Source organism: Antedon bifida, chromosome 5 (assembly GCF_963402885.1).
Source record: "Antedon bifida chromosome 5, ecAntBifi1.1, whole genome shotgun sequence".
In the NCBI taxonomy this organism is placed as follows: domain Eukaryota; kingdom Metazoa; phylum Echinodermata; class Crinoidea; order Comatulida; family Antedonidae; genus Antedon; species Antedon bifida.
Window position 1 is genome coordinate 27112481 of NC_136230.1, and position 18630 is coordinate 27131110.

The following is an 18630-nucleotide window of genomic DNA, read 5'->3' on the forward strand; positions in this document are numbered from 1 at the left end:
TTTAATTATTCCATTGTAATAAAAACAGGTAAAGTTTAGTTTAGTAGTTAGTTCTAGCCTAGAAGTAGAAAGAAAATGATATTGTTTTTTCTTGTTATTGTTTTGTATCTTTTTAGTCTACCGCTCACTATGTCGGTCGGTCGGTAAACACTAAATTAAGCAAGCGTCTGCAGCCATGTTCTTCCCAATGTCACGCCTACAGCTTGGTTTCCACTACTAGGACGCAGAGTAGCCGGGATTTAAGAGAACAGAAAGTTATTTCACCAATCACGATTCGATGGATCATTTATAATCGCGTTGTGATTGGTCAAATTATTTGCGATGTGCTTTCGTCCATGTGGAAACCAGGCTTAAAGCATTACTAAAGCATTTTTTTTTTAATGGTTTAAGCTCCACAATTTGTTGTGAGTTCAGTTGTAAAGAAGGCTTTATTGAACAGTACTGTGTAAATTTATGTGCATGAATAAAACTTTATTAGCCAAACAGTTTCGTAAATACTGTTTAGTTTATATTTTACTACCTGTACATTCAGAATAATATGTTAATATGTGAATAAATTTGCATATGATCAAGATAATACTAATTATTACGATAGTTGAACAACTGAATACATTTAACTATATTGTTATCTACCAATACAACCACCACTAGTATATAACATATTATTATAAAACTATTTTTTATCGATAGGTGTAAGAGAAAAAATGTGGGTAAAAAATGTCAACAAGTTTAATTATAATCTTTTCTGTACATGTTTTCCAATTCAAGAGGTTTATAGTTGGAATAAAAATATTTAAAACAGTTTTAATTATTTACAATGATAATAAAAAGTTAAAATTACAACGATGTCTCTACAAATGTATAGATGATGAAGAATCATCCAGTCCAGGATGAATAGACAAATTATGACGTTTAGAGACGATTAAGGATACAGAGTATATTAATCAGGACGTTTAGACGAATGGAGACGTTTAGACGTCGAATCAAGGTGCTTAGACGTCGAACCAAGATGCTTATGCTTGGTTCCCACTAGAACGTAACGCAAGGACGTAAACGCAACGCAAGCGTTTTAACCAATGACAAGCGAAGTTATAGACAGTTAGCAATCACAAGCGAATAAGCCATCGCTTGTGATTGGTCAATTCACTTGCGTTGCGTTACGTCCTTGCGTTGCGTCGCTAGTGGGAACCACGCTTTAGACGTACGAATCTGCATCAGGATATATAGACGGTTAGGATAACCAGATCAATCAGGATGTATAGACGAATCATAATGTTTTCTGACAAATCATAGATAATATATAGACGGTTAGGATAACTAGATCAATAGGATGTATAGACGAATCATAATGTTTCTGACGAATCAGGATTGAATGTGTCATGATGTACACATTAAGTCATGGCGTAACGGGTCTTTTCTTCCAACCAACGATGAAGTTGCAAAAAAGCAAGTCAAAGAATTCAAAAATAGTTGTCAAACTCATTCCGCAAAGTAACCCCATAAAACCGCCAATATCACCTGGAAATAAAATAAGATGGTATTAACCAATGTCGGCTACTTGGGGTTTGCATGTAACGCCGCCAAAAGTAACGCCGCCAAAAACATCGACGTTGAGATTATTATACGTGTGTAACTTTGGCAAGCGCAATGGGTACGATATTAAAGTGGAGTATAAATTGTTCACACGGCATATTGTGTTCAGTATTCAGTATAATGTTGCGTATTTAGCACGCGACGCGACGATGGAGCGCCGGTTAGGACACTGGACATATGTTTGTATACTCACTCATCAAACTACTTTTTTCATATGCTGGAACTTGCCGTATTTCCGAAAAGCTCATTTCTTCAAAAAATATGCGAATTTCCAGAAAGTTTCGTCTGTAAAACAATTATTATAATGGTTATATTAATTATAACAAAACGTCTCCATTATATGGGTTTTCCCTGAATATTGCATACAACATTTTGCTTCTCGTCCGTTTCACGTAAAAGCGTCTCGCTTAGGGGTGTCGCAAAGTATGGGTTCTACTGTACAGTCAGGGGAAAATGGCAAAAGGCTTCCTACTTTACAGGATTTTTATCAGATAGTCTATATTGTTTTGACAACTCTTGTAACATGACGACAGTGCTGATTTTGCCATTTTTCCCCAGACTGTGTATACAAATGTGATACTCTGAAAGGAAAGAGTTGGAGTTTGATAATAGATGGACGATAATTAAACCTGACGAATATCCAGAAGTCGTCTTACCGAGCATAGTCTGTAGTTAAGTTCAAAGTAGGTAAATACTCATTCGATAAGAATTCTGATGGCCAGAAAGTAGATGAGATGGCGGGCTCATACGTCTCCGAGAAACAAGCAGTCGGACAGGAACAACGAATATGTTTATTCACAAAATCATCTGCAAAAAACGAAAGTTTAAACAATTAGTTTTTATACAGGATTTTGTTTGTTTTCAGTTTGTTTACTATTATGGTAATTGCCCAGTCACGTGCTTGAATACATTTACTAGTTTTTTGTTTGTTGATTGGCAATAAAGAATAAGAATAAGTATAAAACTGTTTTCTATATTCCAACAAGTCAAACATTTGAGAAAGCTGAACTAAAAAAGTACATGTTTTTGAAAGCTGTTTTAAAAGCTAACACTATGAGTAACATGACAGACTAAAAAAAAAAGAATTTACAAAACCAACCTGAAACTGGAAATATGCATTGGACCGTTTCAAGAGGACTGCATACCCGTACGTTTCCTGCATCGACAGAAATACAATATTAAATCAATATTTAAATAGTTAATTCGTAAATTTGTAAATTAATAAATGTAATCTAACCAAGGAATAATGTCAAAATAACTATGCAGTTACGGCGGGAACTAAATATTTTTACCCCGATAAAACTTCATGGTTCGACGCAACGCAACCACGAATGTGATTAATCACAAGCGACAGAATGATCCACCGCGTCGTGATTGGTCAAATTAAGCGTGGTTCCCACTAGAACGGAACGCAGCGACGTATTTACGCAAAGTGATGTATTGCGTAATCACAAGTGGAAACCGACGACGCAACAGAAATCGCAAGTTTGATTTCAAACAGGCGGGGGCAAACACAATGATTGGAAGGGCATTTTCTTACGTTGCGTAGGTTGCGTCGCTAGTTGGAAACAAGCTTTACGATGATACATGCTTGCGTTGCCTCAAAGTGAGAACAAAGCTTAACGTATGATTTAGCTTCTCAGTGCCTGAGGCATTTATTGCAATAATCGATGTGTATAATATTACCGTAGGCCTACATAAAAAAGCTTCCTAAATACTTACATCAACGGGTTATTTATTTATTTACTTCTATTATTTTTCACTGATGTTTATTGTAAATATTTATTATTTTCTAAGGTTGCTTATTTAGCTTAACAGATCTGTGCTCTGCTCAGCTCCTAAAATATGCATCCTCCATGTACTTGATTGTAGTGGTGGTAGTATGTGGAAAATAAATTGAATTGAATTGAACAAGAGTAAACAAAGTTTACTGCAGTGACTACAGTCAGATATTATAGTGAACTATAATATCTCTATGCTACAGTAGAACACTTACCTTTTTACCCATAACAATTGATAATAAATTAATAATCGATAGGTAACAACAAAGGAGCAATAAAATAGAGATTTACCAGGCATTTTATATTCTCGACAGCCACAATGTTGGATAATATAGTCCACTTTGCACAAATAATCACAAATGGGTACTGTATACGGCGAGTGTTCCAGCTTTTCATTGGTGCAGTTTGATTCATACGGATCTTGTAAATTAAACACCTTCAATGATAAAGAAAATAATAGTTATACTTTGCAAGATCTAGCAAACGTAGTTTTGATGACGCAGGGCCCTCCTAAAGAGACAAGTGACAAAACGGATGTCTATAACAAGCATGGTTCCCACTAGCGACGCAATAACGCAACGCAGCGACGTTTTGACGCAAAGTGCTGTATTGCGTAATCACAAGTGGGAACCGACGACGCACCAATGCTGCAAATATCGCAGATTTGATTTCACGCAGGCGGGGGCAAACACAATTATCGGAAGGACATTTTCATACGTTGCGTAGGTTGCGTTACGTTCCGTCGCTAGTGGGAACCACGCTTTAGAACGCTTCCAATTTGATGACAAAATATCTCCCAGTCAATGGTTTCACCAACAAAGAGCGAAGCCGTAAACCTGCCTGGGTCGTCTTAGGCCAATGTTTTGTAGTCAAACAATGAACTTTTGGATCTGTCAAGCAATGAAGCGTTACAGGAGGTCAAATTGCTGTGCAGAATACGAATAGCCGATGCGCAGCAATTACGAACATTAATTAATCGTTGAAAACTTAACATATAATGATATATTGTTTTAATATAGATGATGATGATGATGATGCTAATTATGATGATGGTGATGATGATGGTGATGATGATGATGATGATGATGATGATGATGGTGATGATGATGATGATGATGATGATGATGATGATGATGATGATGATGATGATGACAGCGACGATGATGAGAATGTTAATAACGATGTAATATAAAAGTATACCAAGTTTTACCCGTGTTTTTCTCATTGCAATGTGAGTTTCAAATCCAGGTGACAGTGAGATACCGAATGAATTCACCAGTGGCAGATGTCCTTGAGGGTGAATCAACAACTAAAATAAAAAGATAAAGGCCCATTTACACTAGGGCGATAACGATCGACGATAAAAAGATAAAGACCCATTTACACTAGGGCGATAACGATCGACGATAAAAAGATAAATATGCATTTTTCATACCTAAAACAAAAGAATTTAAAAAAGTTTTCATCCTAGAACTATAGGATTATCATCTATGCTGCCTTTGACGAAAATAATATTTCCACACGTCCAATCAAATGACGTCATGATTAGTAAGAGCAATAATATCGTTACAATACAACGATTTTATTGTTTTTATTGATCATGACGTCATTTGATTGGATTTTCAAAAATTTTATTTTTATCAAATACAGCATACATGATTATCCTACAGTTCTAGAACAAAAACTGTTCTAATTTCTTTCGTTTTATCCAAGAAAAATGTATGTTTATCTATTTATCGTCGATCATTAGCCTATCGCCCTAGTGTAAATGGGCCTTAAAACTGTTAATTTTATGCTGAAATATTGTATCGTTATATTTTGAACATACAGTACCGAGAATAGAATTTGAAAGTAAAGAACGTGTACACTAAACGGTCATTTATCCAACATTTGACAGCATTATAGTGTGCTGATGATTTTCATAACATAATATTTCTATTCTCTTAAAAATTTATATATTTATAATCTTATGCCTACTACCTTAAATCCAGCTCCGGAGTTTTCACCAAAACTATATTCGTACTGTTGGACATGCAACCGTAACATCAGGCCGAACTCACTCCCAGTTTGCCGGGCCCTCAATGCTTTACCATCTGCCACGTTGTTAAACGAGTAGCATACGCCGAAATCTGTTATGATAGTCGAAAAGTTGCGAGGATCACACGGCTGCACTCCTTGCCATGAGCAAAACAGTAGGATCGTTTCGATTTGATGTGCAAGTCTAGTCGCCGAACTCGTCATGTTAATGGATTCATAATTACGTAATGCTGCAGTTACTGTATCCCAGTCGACCCCATCCGGGTCTAAAATATAAGTGGATTTTGACATGAGTTTGATGACGGTTGATGTGCTTTCGTCTAACTCAGACAGACGAAACTGGTTGTAGTTGCAAAGCGTAATGGCGGGAAATTTCAAGTCATCGACGTAGTTGAGGCTCATCACAGTGTTGATCGGACGATCGAAGTATTTTATGATGCTTACAACAATACCACTATACACTAACCATGACATCATTCCGACTACTATTAAAGTCCATGTAACTCTGTAAAAAAAAGGAGGTTAAACAGTAATTTATATACGAAATAAATGATTTACATCAAATACCGTACAACTTGGTAATGTTGTAAAAGGGATAGTGTAGGCCCTATGTATGTGTTGAGCAATACATCGCGCCATCGCTACTATGTATTCAGAGGGTCTTTAATAGCTATAACTCTTTCATTTGTATTCATACCACCGCATGTGAAAGAGCCCGTTCAAAGTTCGCGCCGCTGTTCGAATGAATAAGCGAACCAATGAGAATGATAATTCTTCGAAGTAGCTTAGGCCCAGAGAAATCTGAAGTTAATTGATCAAATATCTGTCTACTCCGACGTAATTTTACTTTATGCACATTTGAGAATACTTAAAAAGACATTCTCTCAGAAACTCGGAAGGAGAGGCTAGGCCTACATTACAAAATACTGACCTTCGGGCAATAGATGAATCTTTACCCGTTATGAAGTGTAGACCATGTAGAGTAGTGAGCTGTGAAAACTCTTCCAGATCACTGATCACATACTGCAACATATCATCGTCACTGTCGCTGTCACTACTGTCATCCTTCTTCTTCTTTTTAATCTGCTTTGCCTCCTTAATATGTACTCTTTGTGGTTGTTTCTTTTTCTTTTTCTCTTTCGCAATAGGGATTGAGTAGACTATAGTGGATATAGCGTCCTCCTGTTTGATGGGTGGTTTCTCCGCCCAGGCATACATGTTTATTCTAGGCAGCAATCTACCATAAATACTGTATATCGGTTGTTTGTTGTAAAATCACTATTTCGGGTAGCTATTGCAACCCCTAAAAAACAACAACATTTTGGTGTTGATGCATTTAAGGCACAGAATTTTTGATAACTGAGCATTTGAGTCTTCTCGTAAAAGACTACGAACTATAGGTTCAGTGTACACAAACTGTTCGTGTACACATTGCGCAACAGAACCTTGGTCACACAGCCAGTGTCGTGGACAGGTAAGAGCGCGCTGGAAATGGCAAGACGTGACCCTATGGAGTAGAAGCATGTACTGTAGTAGTAGGCCTAAACATCTATCATAAGCAACCAATGATCGTTGGAATGGCGGTATTTACCAAATTTATGGGAAATTACGTTGCACAAATACATATAAAAACTAAACACAAGGGTATTAATAAAGCGAAATCAAAACATTATTTAAAAACTAAATTTTTACCAATTTGTTAGATAAAATTTAAGCGTTTTTTACAAAGTTTTAAAAGCGTTTTTAAAACGTCTTTATTAACATTGCATTTTTAAGACAATACATTTTGCAGCAAAACGTAATAAAACGTTATAAAAAACGTATGTACAAAACTATTTAAAAACTAAATTTTCTTTACATAAATTTAATCGTCTTTTTACACAGTTTCAAAAGCGTAATATTGCATTTTCAACACAATCAATTTTTGCAAAAAAAAACGTAACAAAAACTTTAGACTACATCATTATCACGCTATTCTAAAAATTCCTGTATAGTACAAATTAAACCCGTTATTGGTTACACTAATTATAGCTCCTCATAATAAGAGAGAATAATGTTATTGTTTATTCAAATTACAGTGTAACACAAACATGACCAGAGCCACAAATCAATAGAATAGACCCTTGAGACAAATTAAGTACATTCATTAAATGTCGCGATTATGTTGATGATGACTTAAATTTCCTATTACTCTGTTAATTACTCGTTCATATTTTTTCAGAAACCTGTTCAAGTTCATGTAGGAGATGTAGGTGACAACATTTGTACGTCTAGTCTTCTAAAACATAAGGGAACCGACAATGACTTGTTAAGCTTTAATTGTTTTATACGAAATATTGGTATCATAATCTCAGAAACATTAACAACATAACGTAAGAGAGGCAAAGAACGTTCACAGATTGTGCAGAATTTTAAGATTTTGATTATACGATGTATTCATTAAATTGGTGATTAAACACACTTATGCATTTGAAGTCATGTACAGCGGCAAGGTAAAGGAAACCTTAAAATTAAACGTTATTTAACACAAAGACTTTTTTATAATGCTTTTAAAAAAGTGACAATAAATTATTTTTAAACGTTTTCAAAACTCCACAAACGCGTTTGTGAAACGTTATATTGAAACGTTTCTATTTCTAAATACGTTAAAATAACGTTTTTTAACATTTTATTGGAACAATATTGCGTTTATTTATACGTTTAAACATCGTTTTTAAAACGTTTCAATAAAACGTTTTTTTAACGTTCGCAAAACTCCACAAATCCACGTTATTAAAACGTATAATTATAACTTTTTCAAAAACAAACGGATACGTTTATATAACGTTTTTTTCAACACAAAATTGTTAGCTGGGTTAACCAGCCTAATAACGATCACGACATTAAAAGCAATCATTTGGGTTCATCTTTGTAAATACAATGACTATATTTTAGTGCAATCTACTTTCTATAGAATATTAAAATATTTTATAGAAATTATATAGACACAAAAAAAAACGTGGGGTATAACAAATTGACTTTTTGATTGCAAAGTACAAAACATTTCATTACATTACAGTGTTGTTGCCTTGGATTAATTCCATCAGAATTTGTGACGTAATAAAACTTATAAACAAATTAATATCACAAATGATTGTCATGGCTACACGTAGGCCTACATAAATAACAATTGTGAATTGGAACGTAGTTGCTATGTATTACCAAACACCATTTAAGGTAATATAAAGATTGATTTTCTCATTTTTATACATTGTTCCTTGGATGGCGTTTGTAATAAATGTAAAATAAAGGCCAATTTACCGTCAAACGAGCAGTAACGGTAAGCGGAAAACCGCGTGCTTGTCCTACGTGGAATCTGTATCTATCCTGGTTTTCGCTCAACCGCTCGTCCGATCCGCGTTTTGTGTAAATGGTCGTAAGCAGTGAATACCATACAGATTCTATATTTTTGTTTTCCGCTCGCCGTTTACCGTTACCGCTCGTCTGTGTAAATTGGCCTTAAAGATCGACCAACAAAAGTGCCGCGCCGCTTATCTATTTAGTCTGATGCCTATTTTCAAAAACCAAATGGAGACTTTCACACAAGATCTGTTCTATTCTATTGAAAATCCCCAAACACGGTTTTCTTCGAACCGGTTTTATAAAAAAAAAAAGATCGCGTTGCAGCTAAAAAAAACACTTTTAAAAACCTGAATTTGAATTTAAAAATCGCTTCTTTAAAAATACGGCTATCTAATGGGTAAATATAGGTTCATCTCTACACAATTGCAATTACAATACAACAAATAAATGTACACTTACATCTTATATTAAAACTGGTAACATCTGAATTATATCGGAGATTGTTCTACTAATGTTCTTGTCTAATTGTTTTCTGAAATACGGTCCAACAAGAAATTAAATTGTTTAAAAAAAATAGTTTCGTTACACAACTATCAGATTTAAACGTTTTAAGAAGTTTTCTTTAGGCCTAAACAACTCTAGAGAATTTCATACCTTTAAAAACGGTAAGCCTAACAAAATAAATGTAAACTTACCGTGAATCAAAACAGGTAACATATATAATGTGGATATATCTGAATATCGGATGGTACTACGATGATGACGATTATCTAAGCTGAAGTAAAATTCTTTTGAAGCACCGTTCAACGAAAAATGCCATTTAAAAACCAAGCAAATAATAGTCAAAACTACTTTCAGGCTTGAACGTTTCCAAATGTTTTGACAACTTTTTGTATCGTTCCTGCTAAACTCTTAAACAATTAAAAGCGACCAAAAGCAAACAATTAATTCGTATATGTCATCAACCAGCGACGTCTTGTTTTAACCTTACATCGCAGAATGACGTATAACGGATAATTCATCAACATTATTCACAAAATATCCGATGGTGGAATTAGAAAAATTAAACTCAATCAGCCAAAACGCGAACATTCTTGAAAACATCCAATCCGATTAATTCAAAGACACGACAACGGTTTCGAACAACAACCAACTTGGATACCACCTCAACGTACTTTTCATTCGATAGTCGATGAAATAATTAGGTTTCCATTACCAGAAACCCTTCATAATATATATATATAATATATTCCATTTATTACTGCAAGGTTTTTTTCTTTTCCAACATCATTTATTTCATAAAATATAACAACAAAAAAACCCATTGTGTCGTAAAATGATGGATTTTGCGAACAACTGTATTACGTCAATTAAATGCAAAGTAGTACAGTACAAAACTTGTATACCTTTATTATCAAATTTATGACATAAATAAAAGTGTAACCTTCCGTAAATGATTAAAATAATCTTGATCGCGACAGAATTTACTTAACTGCGGCGGTTACTTAAGTGCAGCGGTTACTTGACTGCGAAGCTTACTCGACTGCGGCGTTTAATTCATTTTTTTTTTCTCGTAAAATTATTTTCATGAAAATATTGTTTGTTTAAAAAAATAGAATAATTTGAGAAACAGTTTTCATCTAACAATGAAAAGAAAAAAAAAAAAAAAAAAAAAAAAAAAGTCTTTATTATTATTACCAGAATCATTTTATCAGACATATTCAGCAGAAAGCTGCACATTATCTTCTCTATACTACATGTCCGGATACAGAGATAGCAATGATGACAATAAATAAAATAACATGGCATTCTTAGATTTTGCCCACATCTTTCATTTATCACAGAATTTCTACGAGTAACAATTTGGGCTAAAGACCCAGGTCATTGATCACACAACGTAGACATGTGCCATCATGTACACATGAATCCAAACTTCTTTTTTTCTTCCAAAAATTCTTTAGAATTGTTGATACTCTTCTTGCTGTGTGATCTTTTTTATACATCCTGTATTTATCACTGCTTCTTTCAATACAAAATGTTTACTTTTCACAATTTGGGTTATTTACTAAAAATATTAAAAGGTCCAATTCATTGATCAGACAAACTTTAAATCCATAGGCGTTCGTCCGATTGTTCTTCTTGACGGAGTGTTCTTTTATCTATCACTGCTCCTTTCGATCCAGAATTTCTGTGCTTCCAAATTTGGTTTACTTACTAAAAGGTATTACTACCCTAGTCAATGTTCACAAAAACTTTGATAAAATATCCAGATTATATAATAAAATAAAAGAAGTTTTTGTTCATAACAAATCTAGATATATTCAAACATTGTGAACTTTAACCTTTGAGTTAACATTCTGTTCACACACAAACATCTAACCTTTAGAGCACAGGATAGATAAGAACCTTTAAGTGTGAACCAGGCTTAAGTCATTGGAGTTGGAGAATGTTATTCATCTTCTCTTAGTATTTCTTCTTTCTGATAATTTCTGGTTTCCAATTAATCGGATTGGATTCTTCAGTCTAAGTGAAAATAAAAATTAGCAATCAATATTAATGCAAAAACAAACATAATAAATAAATTCCATTATAAAAACCAAAAAATATTGTAAAAAAATGAAATTCATTTTCAAATAAACATATACAGTACCAACAAAATATGTATGGAAAATCTATTTCTATTAAAGATGTAAAATGATAAAATAAATGGTTAAATTCAACCCAAAATCCATTGGCTGGCAGCCAATCTGACTATTTTTGCTTTAAATTACAGTTTTTTCAGAAAAATAATAGTTTTCCAATCCAATTTTTGGTCAAAGTGGATAACTATTATGTGACATGAAAATGGCATATTCAACAACAACAATTTCAAAATCATTTTTTCAGGGGGACAATACATCTTTAAATAGTAATTAGTATACAATCTTGTTTTCTGCATTTATTTAAGAATTTCAAGTTCTGAGCGCTTAATGTAAGCTAATTACCATCAGTTTACCTGAGCACTATTTAAAAACTGGTTACCCTTAGGAGCCACCAGTTGCTATTGTGACTAATGGCGTATACTATGGTCTAATGGTTAGGACATTTGCATATCAAACAGAAGGTTACAGGTTTGAATCTCGGTTGGGGTGCCTTTTTCTCATTCTCACAGATTTTCTCATCTTTATTGTTTAAAATAATGAATTTTCAGTTTGACCAGGCGGTTTAGAATAATGTTCTGTACCTATGATGTTTATATATATTATATCAGCAGGCATGTATAAAAACTATTATGCATAAGTATGTTGGGGCAATATAATGCAGTAAAAGATTAAACCCTATTGAATAGTCATATGCATTGTCAAGCTATACTTCTATACACTCTTCCTGATTATGCATATTAATTATTTATTTGTAGGTAACAAGAATATATTAACATTTTCACCGACATTGCTAATAACATAACTGTAAAGTGCATTACATTTCTTGGTGCAAGTTTACATGGCACCATGTGACATTTATGTTCCTCAGAACAAATCAATATAAACACTTATGATATGTGAAAATATCAGAAACAGAAAACATAATAGATACCTTGAGAGCCAAACCAACTTAATGTACGAAAATAATGTAAATTTTCAATCATGAACAAATTGCATATTTTCACTTCCGATAAAAAATAAACCAATCTACTCTCATTGTTACCCGCTAATGAGGACTAAGTGACTGTTAGTGATGGTTGATATAATAGTTAATCGGCAACGAATGAGTCACTTTGTCACCTAGTAGCTTATATAATATTGAACAATCTCTTTTATACGTGCACTCTTTAAAAATGTTTTATAGGCATGCTATTAAAAGTATTAATTGTATTTAGTTATAAGCGGTTTGGTATAAAAGTATAGCTTGACAATGCATACGGCTATTCAATAGGGTTTAATCTTTTACAGCATTATATTGCCCAATTAATATTTTTTACAACATACTTATGCATAATCGTTTTTATACCTGCCCGCTTCAAATAAATTTTAAAATTGTTTTAATTTTAAATGAAAAATATTTTGGTATATGTAAAATAATAAAATAACCATAGAGGGTGAAATTCAATAGATACTATTTCTAAAAAATTGTGTTCAACGCTGGAAACATTCCTGTACAATATGGTTGCAAAAAAACAGTCATGAACAGCTCAGCCATGTACCACTATGCGCAGCAAGCCTATGCAAAACATGGCATATTTTAAATGTTCTTCATTTGTACAGTGCATAGGCAGATCTAACCAAGGCCCAACCATCCACAGCCTCACTAAATTCCAGACATTCAAATATAGGACATTAGGTAAAGAGAAAAACTTAATTTCACAATTGTTAGGCCTCCCGGTGACCCCTATTTCAAAATCCTTTTGCCGACACCGCAGTGTGTTTTAGTGTTAGAAATTATAAATATATATTTATTAGATCATTATATAATAAAAATAAGAAAATCAATTTCACATACAATCGAAATTTAAACAAAAGCATTGTGAAAAAACTAATAAAATAAAATGTTTTTCATTCATCATGAAAAATAAAACAAAAATAAAAACAGAATTACAGAAAAAAATATGTCTTGGTAGGTAAAATAAACATTAAACAACCTACAACAGTACTGTAAAATACATTATAACTTACGGCTGTCTCATCCTCTTTATAAATCTTAATCGTCTTGTCGGCTTCAGCGGTAATCAAGCGACTCCCACTTTTATCAAAGCTGCACGCAAAGATTCCAGATTCGCTGTCTAGCGAGCCTGGCTGAGCCAGCGCCTGCATTCGTTGGAAGTTGTAACCAGTTCTCCAGTCCCAGAAAAACATTGATCCATTATCACCTAATGAGAAATGAAATTAATGGACATGTGGTGCCATGGAGAAATATTGAATTTATACTCTATAACATTTTACTGTATTGTATTTAAATACCTGTATATTTAAATTGATTAGCCTTATAAAGAGAAAAAAACAAAGGGATGTTCAGGTTCACATATCTCTAAATGTGTAACACCATGGATTTTATACACACGTTTTTTATTGAAACAGCCATATTTAAAAAAGGGGAGATTTTTTTGTGAAGCGAACAAAGGGACATAGATGTACACTATGGTCGTCAAGCCCTATTTAACTTTGTTGTGTCTTGAAAGTGTTCTCTTAATAGGGGTTTAGAAGATTTTTAAATACCGTAAATATTCAAAGCATTTATTGTTCAAGAGGGATTTTACAAAGGTGGGAGGGGGGGAAGAGGGACTTTATTTGGGGGAGGTGTTTTTTGGGTGTAATATGGTAACATGAATAATCTAATCAAATAAATAATTAATATTGAAAAATGATAAGATAAAGTAAAAATTGTATCAAAATGCTTGGTATTGTAGACCATGTCAATCGATAAATTCTTACTACTACTACGGGGTATATATTTGAGTGGGGAGTTTATTCAAATCGAGGCATTTATTTGAATAAATACGGTAAGAATTTATGAAATTCTATATGTCTGACCTCCAGAAACCATGACTCCATCCGGATTGACCGCCAGACAATTGATGATTGCATTGTGTCCGTTTAAATTCTGCATGAAGTTGCCTTCTGGAAACTTCCATTGTTTAATGTTATCAGGAGAAGCTGATGCCATCATATACCTTGAAATAAATATGCAAATATGTTATTTGCATAAATACATAATCATTTGCATAAAAACATTACCTTATACTAATTTTATTGTATTATATCATAACAGAGTAAATTACTTTCATATTATAAGGCTGTGAGGGCGCTGTCATTTTTTAAAAACTAAAAATATATATACGCTTTAGTCCATAAAATTAATATTAATTTATAGACTACTATTATATAACACACTTGCACTGATGAAGGGCTAGCGTTGGCCGAAAGCTCTGCTAATTTTTCTGGCTGTTTTACTTTATCGTTTTGATTTAGATTTTTGCTTATTTTATTTTGTATCTCCATTGAGATCCAGCCACTGATATCCACATTTTTTTTGCCTTTGGACCTATTATATAACACATAAAAAAATTCCTGTCACTTGATTGGACGATTGTGGGTCACATGGTGTGCAATAATACGTACTATTTAACGATACCCTACTTAATTACTTACAGTTTAGGATGGAGTGCAAGAGCTCGGACACTCTTCTTGTGATTGGTGAGAGTAGCTCTTGACTTGCCTGCAGCCAAGTCCCACAAACGTATCGTAGAATCATGACTTCCACTAATGACCTGTAAGAAACATTTTAAAGGTGAAAGGTTAAAGGTTCTATAAATTATACAAGAGAATGTAATTTTGAGTCGAGTGCCAGAGTTGTTAAGGAGCACTTCAAATCACATTCACAATATTGGCATAGATTCAATGCATTTAACATCATCTACCAATGTGTGTGAATGCAGGCTTAATTAATGTATGTTTACCTGAGGTTCTGCTCCCTGACATTTAATATCAGCTGCCTATTTGTGTGTGAATGCAGGCTTAATTAAGGTATGCTTACCTGAGGTTCTGCTCCTTGGCATTTCACATCAGTACCTATTTGTGTGTGAATGCATGCTTAATTAATGTACATTTACCTGAGGTTCTGCTCCCTGACATTTAACATCAGCGACTGTATTTGTGTGTCCTGTTAGTGTGTGAATGCATGCTTTTGTTCGCATGTCCCACACTCTGATTGTAGCATCACGTCCACACGTACAGAGAACGTCTATGGTGGGATGAAGATCCATGGCGTAACATGCACTTAAATGTCCATGGTAGTGACGAATAACCTTATTCTGTTCCAAATCCCAGCATTTTACCATTTTATCTTCACCACAAGAGAAGAGATATGGCTGCCGTTCACTGACTGCCAATCCTCTAACGGAACTCACATGGCCAGTGAGAGATAACTTTAACTTGCCTGATGCCTAAAGAACACAGATTAAAAATAGAGAAAAGTTAGTTTTAATAATAAATTTACAAATACATTTGATTCCTAAAAAGTTGTCTGTATAATTTACCTTATTATTCATAATTTTCTGTCTGAATAAAAATGTAATGAATCTTATTTGTATTACAAAATCTTTTATTCTTAGTTACAATTTTTCATAAAATTCATTGTTTTTCTTTATTTATAGTAGTAAAATAATTTATTGATTTAAGTTATTAACATATAGTTATTTAATATCTGTTCTTACCAAATCCCATATTTTAATTAGCCTGTCCCCAGCTCCAGTAGCGAACCACGTGTTAGCTGGTTCAATAGCGATAGATCGTACCCATCCAAGATGTCCACTTATAACACGATACAACTTCCATGGCGCATGCCATTTTGGTTTTGGCATTGTGGGTGCTTTCCTTGAAACCAATGCTTGTGAATTTTTTGTTCCAGAAACAGCAACAAGGGCCTATAAATAAATACAACTATTTATTGAATTTTCAATAGCTACATAGGATAGTCTGATACTTCTGTGAATACAATATTATTTGATTATTTTAGTATTAAGGAAAATTTAATGTAAGTAGAGTTAGCTAAAACTTTACTTTGGCCCAATAATGTCAAACAAACAAAACTTCAAATTAGTTATTAGCTACTTATATCAAAATAAATATACCTTTGATGGACCCGTTCGTTCTGGTATGCTTGCTCTTCTCTGAATCTCATCTACGCCAGCAGCAGTTCTTTGTTTGTCTAACCTACAAGAAAGCCAATTAAATACAAATATTGAAAGACCTAAAGCTCTGTCTACACTATCAAACTTTATGTGACATAAAAATGTGATGTGGCCATATATGGGCATGATGATGTCATATCACTACCATATTTGGCCACATCACACTTATTTGGCAGTGTAGTGTAGACAGAGCTTAATACAAAAGATAACCACCAGTGAACTCTATAACATGAATGGATGACAAAATCAAACACTTGCAAACTTACTGCGACTGTGATGGCGGTAATGACGCCAGTACTGAGTTTATACCTTCTGAGCTCAGCGCCCTCTGTTGTGCAGCTGTTTCTGCACTTAACCGTACACCTGTAAAAAAAATGTAATAAAACAAACATCAGTATTATGCATATCATACATCATACATCATACATTTTTATAAAGAAGTCAATACATAAATAACAGTCAAAAGAAAAAACATCAGGAAAAAACAAAAGAGAAACATATGAATAGATTCAGGACAACCCAATTAATCGTAAATAAGAATTACTTTTCATTGGGGTCAGAATAAAATATCGAAAAGCACAAAAAAAAAAAAAAATGAAGAAGTATGAAAAGAAATAAACAAACTACTCATAATACGGGACTTTTCTTAAAATAAAACTAGAGGTCCAAAAACACATTTTAGAATATATACAAGATTTTCTAGAAAAACAACCCAAGGGTGTCCGGTATTGGGAGAGTTGGCTGTATTACAGCAGCTATAGACCACCAAATTGTATAAACATCAATATATTCAGAGCCAAGCACCTGAAGAATGAGGTACTCCTCATGAAACAGCCTGTAGTGCATTCATTAAAATGTTAAAGTTACAACTAGCATCTTTTGACTATTTATAAAAAAATAACAATATTACCAGGTTCATTTGGAAATGGATGTCCAGTAGTTATCTGTGTTTCCAATTCAGATTCTGGTCCAGTTTCTAAAATTTAAAGGTAAATAAAGGTGATAAAAATTGTAAAAATGAAGTGCTGATCCTGTTTTTATCTTATGAATTTTGCAATCTAGGAAGATATTGTATATGATTAGGAAAGAAAAATTATTTTTACCTTCTGGAATGTCATTATCGTTTACTTGAGGCCTGACAGATTGAAATGAGCTGGCTCTGGTTGCCATCAATTGTTTTACTAAGCCATACTCATCTCTAGCTTTACAGCTTAGCTTGGTACGTTCACTAATGGAAAATAAGAAGAAAATACAGTGAAAAATATGCTTATACACTCTGTGGTGTTTTTTCGATGGGTTTTAGGCAATCAATTGTTTCTACTTTTTTCAATCATACAGTGATGTATTATAAGCCAATCTTTTAAAAAAGAGTTGAGTCTTTATCATAAAAATAAATCTTTTTACCTTGCTTCATTTAAATCTGGTGGTTGAATATTATCAGCGATAAACATATCATGTGACCTCTTTAGTGAACGAAATACAAGAGTATGAACTGAATGTTTAGTCACTTCAGGCTAGAAAAAAAAAGTTCCGTAAAATTTTTAAAAATTGAAGAGATGCAATCACGCCGGTGGTGGATACAAAAAAAGTCTCAATTATTATCTTTAATAAAATATATCAATGGATAGAATATATTAATATTTAATAAAGTATACAGAATACATGCAATGTATATATGCAATCAACAAAAAGAAAAATAGAATTATGCAAAAAAAAAAATTAAGAAAAAATATGCATTAATTTACAAATTTATAAAAATATGTAAATAAAGTATTGCAAAACTGATTTCTGTACATTACGACAATAAATTGATTAGATCCAAATGCATAATACACGATTGGAAGGTAGTTTGTATGGCTAGGCCCTTATGCCCGAGTCATAAGATGTTTACAGCCGGGGAAACTGAAATCCACCCCCTGAGATAGATGATGATAACGGTACGTGGCTGGGCCTAGAATAGGCCAGATAGAAATCTATTTTAAATTTCAACCTGACGATTACAAGGAAAAGTTTATAGCATGTTCACAAGAATTATTACATCTAAAAATGATATTATGTTTTATTCATCTTACCTGTGCCTCCATTGCCATAGTTTTAGGCAAATAAAAAAGAAGATAAAACGCACGCTCGACGACGAACGAGAGGCCAAACAAAAATTGAACTATGAACTCAACTCAAAGACTTGCCGCCGTGACGTAATAGTTGCCTAGCTGA

The 18630-nt window shown here is 33.5% G+C and overlaps 3 protein-coding genes across 4 annotated transcripts in view; all 3 read right to left on the reverse strand.

The window, feature by feature from the left end:
- LOC144842798 (small ribosomal subunit protein eS1-like) overlaps positions 1-18630 on the reverse strand; it is a 32678-nt gene that overhangs the window by 3484 nt on the left and 10564 nt on the right. The window lies entirely within an intron of this gene.
- Positions 977-6709, reverse strand: LOC144842778 (acid-sensing ion channel 1C-like). Of its 2 annotated transcripts, XM_078699309.1 has the most exons (9): positions 6343-6709; positions 5355-5916; positions 4585-4683; positions 3666-3810; positions 2693-2749; positions 2250-2400; positions 1787-1878; positions 1357-1518; positions 1252-1261 (listed from the first exon to the last, which is right to left on the reverse strand). In XM_078699309.1, the coding sequence occupies exons 1-8, from the start codon at positions 6627-6629 to the stop codon at positions 1397-1399; spliced, it is 1515 nt and encodes a 504-aa protein (XP_078555435.1). In that variant the 5' UTR covers positions 6630-6709; the 3' UTR covers positions 1252-1261; positions 1357-1396. The 2 variants fall into 2 exon arrangements, with proteins under 2 accessions (XP_078555434.1, XP_078555435.1); XM_078699308.1 differs by having other exon boundaries at positions 977-1518.
- Positions 10139-18607, reverse strand: LOC144842775 (pleiotropic regulator 1-like). Its single transcript, XM_078699306.1, has 12 exons — positions 18489-18607; positions 17821-17930; positions 17520-17644; positions 17327-17392; positions 16683-16779; positions 16357-16438; positions 15940-16149; positions 15337-15669; positions 14876-14994; positions 14258-14397; positions 13403-13596; positions 10139-11276 (listed from the first exon to the last, which is right to left on the reverse strand). The coding sequence occupies exons 1-12, from the start codon at positions 18504-18506 to the stop codon at positions 11217-11219; spliced, it is 1554 nt and encodes a 517-aa protein (XP_078555432.1). The 5' UTR covers positions 18507-18607; the 3' UTR covers positions 10139-11216.

What these genes read in the sequence shown, in the direction of transcription:
- LOC144842778 (XM_078699308.1), bottom strand. Translation starts at nt 6,629, where the DNA reads ATGTATGCCTGGGCGGAGAAACCACCCATCAAACAGGAGGACGCTATA. An exon ending in GATTCATCTATTGCCCGAAG is followed by an intron (nt 5,917 to 6,342) that starts GTCAGTATTTTG and finishes TTTTTTTTACAG; the next exon opens with AGTTACATGGACTTTAATAG. An exon ending in ATGCATATTTCCAGTTTCAG is followed by an intron (nt 2,401 to 2,692) that starts GTTGGTTTTGTA and finishes CGTTTTTTGCAG; the next exon opens with ATGATTTTGTGAATAAACAT.
- LOC144842775 (XM_078699306.1), bottom strand. An exon ending in CCAGATTTAAATGAAGCAAG is followed by an intron (nt 17,645 to 17,820) that starts GTAAAAAGATTT and finishes ATTTTCCATTAG; the next exon opens with TGAACGTACCAAGCTAAGCT. An exon ending in TAATTAAAATATGGGATTTG is followed by an intron (nt 15,670 to 15,939) that starts GTAAGAACAGAT and finishes TGTGTTCTTTAG; the next exon opens with GCATCAGGCAAGTTAAAGTT.